The sequence below is a fragment of the Morus notabilis genome, unplaced genomic scaffold (genome assembly GCF_000414095.1).
Source record: "Morus notabilis unplaced genomic scaffold, ASM41409v2 Scaffold467, whole genome shotgun sequence".
Classification (NCBI taxonomy): domain Eukaryota; kingdom Viridiplantae; phylum Streptophyta; class Magnoliopsida; order Rosales; family Moraceae; genus Morus; species Morus notabilis.
The window spans coordinates 955,273-962,616 of record NW_010361652.1 but is presented as its reverse complement, the minus strand read 5'-3'; the positions used below and the strand labels follow the sequence as shown (position 1 = coordinate 962,616).

The window sequence follows — 7,344 nt, the reverse complement described above, 5'->3', positions numbered from 1 at the left end:
AGAGGGGGGAAAGAAAGAAAAAGCAAGAAATGGAATTCAAGTGTTAGTGTTGAAGCCAGAGAGAGAGAGAGAGAGAGATGGACATGAATGATGATGACGACTGGGATTTGAGCATAGAGCAAATTGAATCGCTCGAAAGAGACGTCAGAAGATCGCTCAACAACGCCTTCTCCATTCTTCTTCTTCTTCTTCTTCCACTTTCACCAATAACAACAAGGTCTAATCTCACCTTCCCAGTATTTTCTCTTTCTATCTCCCGCAAAGAAGCAATCTTTTTTTTTTCTTTTCCTTTCTCTCTGTGAATTTGCGGGCTCTTTTTTTTTTTTTTTTTTTGAATAATGTTTATTATTATGTGGTATATAATACAGTGTAATTTACCATATCACGAGTGTCATAAAGTATATTTATGCATTCGGAGAGAATTTTTTTGACAAATTAAAGGGCACTTTTTAATTTTTCAAAATTAAATAACAAATATTTCACAGGAGTAGGTTATTTATTACTTTATTGAGCTTGTTTTCATCAATTCATGATATCATTTTGCAATAATGCAGGCTGAGGCTTTGCCTACTGACTCCAGTGTCTTACCTGCATCGCTCTCAGTTCCATCCAGACCAAATGCTGGTTAATTTCTTCCCTTAGGCTTCAGTTTTTAATTTTTAATTTTTGTTAAATTTTCTTCCCTTAGGCTTCGGTTTCTTTTTTTAATGTATTATCTTTCATGTTGACAACTAAAAGTCAGTGATTTTGATTCTTAATTGAAATTTTATGAGAGAATCATTGGTGGGAATTTTTTTGATTCAAATTATTTGTTAGAGAAAAGTACTTTAGCAGAATCGGAATCATGAGTTCAAGCACGTTCGTGAAAGAACGGGCTCTAATTACAAACTCAGTGGTCCCCTAGATGGTTGTCCTAATATTTGCTGTGTTAATTTACCATTTTTTTTAAACCTGTCTCATCGCCTTTTGATGAAAGAAGATGAACACTTAAAGGGGTTACCAAAGGTGCGTGTCAAATTCTTTCTTCATGCTAGTGGCAACATTGCAGCAAAATTTTCATATGATCAGGTGAATCTTGCATTTTTCATAAACTAACTCTTCTATTTGTTAGCAGAAAGTTGATAAAGAATTTCACTTCATAAACAAGTTTGACTCTTATTTACTTTGACTTTGCATCAGGCAGTGGTAGGCGCTGTTCGTAAGATCCCTAAAGCCACTTGGAGTGCAAAAGAAAGGTTTCACTTCCCGCTCTTCATGTTATTCGTGTCTTGTTCTGGTCTCGGTTGGATGGTTGTGTTTTCAACTATTTTTGAAATGGAGCCTTAACTAGATGTATCGATGTTGATATTACAGGCTATGGATTTTCCCCCCTAGTTCCTTGTTGTCGGCAGAAAAAGGTCTTCGTGAAATATCTGGTGTTAATGTTGAGGTTTATACCTTGTCCTTTTCCCATACTTAAGAAGCTAGAATTTTCTTGCTTTATTGTTTTGGCTATTTGTTATGACTTCTAAGTTTGACAGGTGATTAGATCATATACAAGTACATTCCCAAGTATCTAAAATTGGGCTTTCATCATTATGTTTTGCATTGTTATGATTCTTACAGTTAGAGAACTTAAACCCCTTGGTGCACCGTGCTATTGATGCAGCTTCTGCTGTTCCAGATCTTCGAGGTAAGTGCTGTTTTATTTTATTTTATTTATTCTTTTAACCTCTCTAATTATTAATTACACTCATAAGGATGTGGTAGGGTGCTACATTTTCTTTTCTTTTCTACTGTTTTAATCGACGGCTTAGTATGTGTTTACTGTTTCATTGTTCATATGGAAATGGAAGAACACGAGTATTATATACGTGTAAACGTAAAAGCAAAGCATGTTTTCAGTGGTATAAAGGATAAGCTGAATATGAATAGCAAGCTCGTTTAGAATGATGGTCAGGGCTTTCCTGCATGCTAGTTTAGAATGATGGGTCTATGCGTCATAATATTTGTGTGTATTTTCTAACTCCAATCTGATTTTTCTTGGTGATTTAGACCGATATTACAAGATGCCTGCCACTGTTGAATCAAAGCTCTTGCCATTTCAGAGAGAAGGTGTTAGGTAATATACTAGCTATCGAGATTTTTTCTTAATCACCAGTGACCACTGTTATATGGGTGACATGAAGAGAGAACTATATTTTCGTCAAGAGATGTTAGTTGATCTTTATTCGTAACGTTATAATTTTTACTTTGAATAAAACGATAAAAAGTGACGTCTTTTTTTTTATTTTTCTGTATCTTATTCTTTTCAGGTTTATATTGCAGCACGGAGGGCGGGTTCTCCTTGCAGATGAGATGGGACTGGGAAAGACTTTGCAGGCAAGTGTTTCCTTCCAATCAACATAAAGGATTATTATAATCCTCCCCATCCGTCACATTCTCTATCCCTCCTACCAAACGAAGCCTAAAGATGAGAAGTGAGGGCAAATTGATTTAATCCAAACAAATTCATTCGTATTATGGGCTATTCTTAGTTGGGATGTGCTTTTTTTTTTTTTTGATGTTATCTCTCCCTTTTTTAGTTCAGTATATATATGTACTATGGGCTAATAGATAGCGTAATTTAAGCAGCACTTTAATATTGTCTTGTCTCTTATTTTCTAGGCAATTGCTGTAGCCTCATGCGTTCGTGAGTCATGGCCGGTTCTTATACTCGTCCCATCTTCCTTGCGATTGCAATGGGCTTCAGTAAGTAGCTAGCTCAATCTTATACTTTAATTGTTGTGAACTCTTGATTTTCCCATAATGCATGTCCCGATCTGCTTCTTGTGCAGATGATTCAGCAATGGCTGGATATCCCACCATCAGACATACTCGTATGTTATCTGCCATTCCTCTGTTGATAGTTTTAGTCACTTCGTATAAGGAACTTTTATGAACTTGCTTGTTTTGTTTTTAACAGTCCCCTTAACAAGCCACTGTTTTTAGGTTGTTTTGTCTTCTTGTTGCGGATCAAACAAGAGCGGATTCACTATAGTAACGTCAAATACCAAAGGGACCGTGCGTCTTGATGGCCTATTTAATATTATCTCCTATGACGTCATCCCTAAATTGCAAAGTTCACTCATGGCATCAGAGTTTAAGGTAAGAACAGTCAAATGGCTGAGTTGTGTGTCATTCATTCTTATAGTGTTAATTTACATATCGTGAAAATTATTTTGTACCAAAATTTATGTTTCTGTATTTGTGTTAATAATTTAAGAATTGTGTTCATTACTTACATTGTACCAAATGAAAGCTAGACAATCTGATATGCTTAATAACTTGTTGCTTTATGTCAACTCACTGATCTGACATTGTGAATTTTATTCAGGTTGTGATTGCAGATGAGTCGCACTATCTGAAAAATGCGCAAGCGAAGAGGACAACCGCATCTCTTCCAGTCATAAAGGTATCCCCCACCCCAATACTGCTGATCTTCTCATCTATTCTTTTATTTCTGATACTGATAAATTCATAATTGCTTTCTGAGGTCAAGCCATGCATAAATATAATATTAGAATTTCAGTCACCTAAATTAGTGATTTCTTTGGGACCTACCGTGTATTTCTCTCTCTCTCTCTCTCTCTCTCAATCCTTAGACTCTTTGACATTTTCAGAAAGCTCAGTATGCGTTATTACTTAGTGGAACTCCTGCTCTATCCCGACCAATTGAACTATTCAAACAGGTATTTTGGAAGGCATTAGAGGGTTGTTTATATAAATGCACAAGTTTCTTATATAATAAATTTATGACGAATTAGTTGAAACTTTACAGCTGGAGGCCTTGTATCCTGATGTATATAAATATGTTCATGAGTATGGTAATCGATATTGCAAGGGTGTAAGTAACAAGCTTTCATTTAAACCTTCTTAGATCATTTTTATCTCCTCCCTGTTCCTCTGTTCATTATTGCTTTCAATATGGATCTTTAGGGAATATTTGGAGTGTATCAAGGTGCAAGTAACCATGAAGAATTGCATAATTTGATGAAGGCGACATTGATGATTCGTCGACTTAAAAAAGATGTTCTTTCTGAGCTTCCTACAAAGCGTAGGCAGCAGGTTAGTGCATCTGTCTGTATATGTCTCTGCAATTTGTAATCTGCTTCTTGAAATCAGTATGAGTAAGTATTATCTCATTGCAAGTGAGACAATTAGAATAATAAATGGTTCTTGGGACAGAAAAGAATTGAGATCTCGTTAAGTGAGCATTATGCAGTGGACAAGAACTTGGAAATAAGCTTATCTTACATTTTCTCAACTTTTATGTTTGTCTCGATTGATATTAGGTCTTCCTCGATTTGGCTGAAAAGGACATGAAACAAGTTAACGCCCTGTTTCGCGAGGTATGTGAACTCTTCCTTTTAATCATAATTTCATTTTTTTTTTAACTTTCGTGAAAACAAAAAAGAGATGATATAATTGTGTTAATGTTCTTTTATATAGTTGGAGGTGATAAAAGGAAAAATTAAGGCCTGCACTTCAAAAGAAGAGGTTGATGCATTGAAATTTACGGAGAAAAATCTTATTAACAAGGTGATTTTTTACTCATGCTTGTAAAGTTGGTCCTATGCGACTGGGCGGTTTTATTTTTATTTTTATAGAAAATGAAAAAAAAAAAAAAATTGCTGCAATAGGTCAGGCAGAATAAGAAGTTTCCTCTTAACTTGTTTTTTCTACTCTCAATAAGTTCTACTTTTCTCTTCCAACTTAATATTGGACTTCAGATATTTACTGAATCTGCTGAAGCTAAGATCCCGGCGGTTTTAGATTACCTGGCAACTATGATTGAGGTACTGTTCTACTCCGCTGATATATCTCTTGAAAAGTACTTACAATCAAAAAAAATATTTTGTTCTGTTAATAGATGGTAGATATGCAATACTTTCCTCGTCACATCCCTCTGATTTTAAGATATTCATGACAAAGGAAATGCGTCCAATTTAAGTGTTATGCTTTTCCTATTTTCCCACTGAATTACATGTATGAAACTTTCTTTGTTTTATTTATTTGCTCCCTTAATTATGCCCTGTGCTTTTCCTTTTCTGTGTTACTTCTTTAATATATCTGAACAGTGTTGAGTAATGTTTGTTTGCAGGCAGGCTGCAAGTTTCTAATATTTGCCCATCATCAATCCATGATTGAGTCCATACATCAATTTCTTCTTGTAAGGCCACTTCAATCAACATCGAATTTTTTTCCCAATAAACGAATTAAAGAAAAAGAATTCAATAACGTTGAACCTTTCAAGGTTGATTTTTTTTTTCCATAAATCTCAAATTTGCAGAAAAAGAAAGTGGACTGCATTCGAATTGATGGGAATACACCTGCAGTGAAGAGGCAAGCTTTGGTTACAGATTTTCAGGAAAAGAATTCTGTTAAGGCAGCTGTGGTACGCCAGTTTGCTTCATTTAAACTAGCAAATAGTAGTTTTTAACTTTTCTCATTTTTCTTCAGTTTCAACCAATGGGGTACTTGGATTCTAATACAAGAATTTGCATGCTATAGATGGCGTTCATTCTCTTTTTTAAATAAATAAGTAAAAATTGAGTTCTTATACTTGAAACCACTTTGCAGCTGTCTATTAGAGCTGGAGGTGTTGGATTAACTTTAACGGCTGCAAGCACTGTTGTTTTTGCGGAATTGTCGTGGACTCCGGGCGACCTGATTCAAGCTGAAGACCGTGCTCATAGAATTGGACAGGTACTTTTCTCAATGGATGATCTTGGTGACGGTACAAAAGCTGTCTATGAAATATCTTGACTTCTATTACGTCCCGAATTGAGAACTAACATGAAGTCATTGCTTCTGTGGATGAAGTTCATATATCAGTTCCATTCATTCAAGAAGTACAATTTTTTTTTTCCCACTTTTTGATGCACTTCATGTTATTAGGCATCTTCAGTCAATATATACTATCTGCTAGCAAACGACACGGTTGATGACATAATATGGTACATTCTTGTGCAATTTCGATCAATTTTGATTCCTTTCTCGACATTGTTGATTAATGGTTTTTTATTTGGTTGTATTATACTTGATCTCTCCTCAGGGATGTCGTTCAGAGCAAATTGGAAAACTTGGGGCAGGTAATTTTGTACCTACCCTTTTATCAACTTGGCGAGTTTTGAAATCTAATTGATCCTCCACAAAATAAAAACTAATAAAAATAAAAAAAAACTTTCAGATATTTCTTGTTTTAATAGTTAACTGTTCCCTTTGGAACATTAGATGCTTGATGGGCATGAGAATGTCTTGGAAGTTGCAGAGCATAAAACGCTAGACTCAGCGAGCGAACCCAAAAGCAGCCCTTTGAAGCAGGCAACACTTGACTCATTCATAAAGCGATGCAACAGCCCGGTCGACTGCGAAAGTCAGCCGAAGCTCAAATATCCGAGGCACTGAAGAAAGTGGCAGGTCTCGGATCGTACAGAAGGATAATGTGTTCTCATTCATGGACATAGATATACAAATATAGGGAACCTGAACCCATTCGGCATTAGTTTGTTAAAAAAGTGCGATGGGGAAGAACTAAGGAGGGCCCTACTTAAATTTGTAACATTGAAACCCGTAAAGTTTGTAGGCGAATTGCGCAGAAGATTGGAGGATGTGTCAAGTGTTAAGTGAAGTTCAAGATAAGTTTATGTACAAATATTTGTAATGGAGGCGTATATGTGTAGAAGGGCGGGGGAGCCTTTGGTAGAAAAGCGTAATCATCAAATGTAATTTAGCAGTATTTTCTGTCTCCAGTGGTTAAAGCAAGAAAGATTAATTAAAGGATATTAAACTACACGGAACTAAATATGCCATGGACATGCCACGTCGAAGGGCTATAATATCAGTATTTTCATGTAAATGGACTATTATATTAAACTACACGGAACTAAATATGCCATGGACATGCCACGTCGAAGGACTATAATATCAGTATTTCATGTAAATGGACTATAATGTGGTTGGCCGCCGTTGTTAATATCAGTTTTTTGTGGATATTGGTCGGCAGCCGTCGGTATCACGGTGGATACTGATGGGTATTCATAGCGGATACCAACCAATATCACACTTGAAGGTATATTTAGTTTTATAATGAGAAATGCTAAGGAAACCAATTTTAATTCCAACTCTTCTACTAATGAGTTGGTAATATACCAAAAGTTTTTATTGGTTGGTAAGTTAAAAGACTCTGGATTGGCATTTGGGACCCTACGATTGATTGCATTGCTGTAGATTCCAATTTAGAGTTGTAACATGAGAATAGGGCTGTACATCAGTCGGTGAACGGTGAACGATTATTTTCATCAGTTCGGTCACTGACCAACG

The 7,344-nt window shown here is 35.8% G+C and overlaps 1 protein-coding gene across 1 annotated transcript; it reads left to right on the top strand.

Annotated features, from left to right (window-relative positions):
- Positions 1-6,813, top strand: LOC21408795 (SWI/SNF-related matrix-associated actin-dependent regulator of chromatin subfamily A-like protein 1). Its single transcript, XM_024167165.1, is given in 25 exon segments — positions 1-141; positions 144-217; positions 555-624; positions 977-1,068; positions 1,180-1,235; positions 1,354-1,429; positions 1,606-1,672; positions 2,035-2,101; positions 2,295-2,361; positions 2,647-2,730; positions 2,817-2,858; positions 2,971-3,126; positions 3,356-3,433; positions 3,642-3,710; positions 3,800-3,865; positions 3,958-4,086; positions 4,314-4,370; positions 4,471-4,560; positions 4,752-4,817; positions 5,123-5,191; positions 5,312-5,416; positions 5,602-5,727; positions 5,920-5,978; positions 6,077-6,113; positions 6,256-6,813. Coding segments are annotated over 25 exon segments (2,040 nt in total). The 5' UTR covers positions 1-77; the 3' UTR covers positions 6,430-6,813.
- The last annotated feature ends 531 nt before the right edge of the window (positions 6,814-7,344 follow it).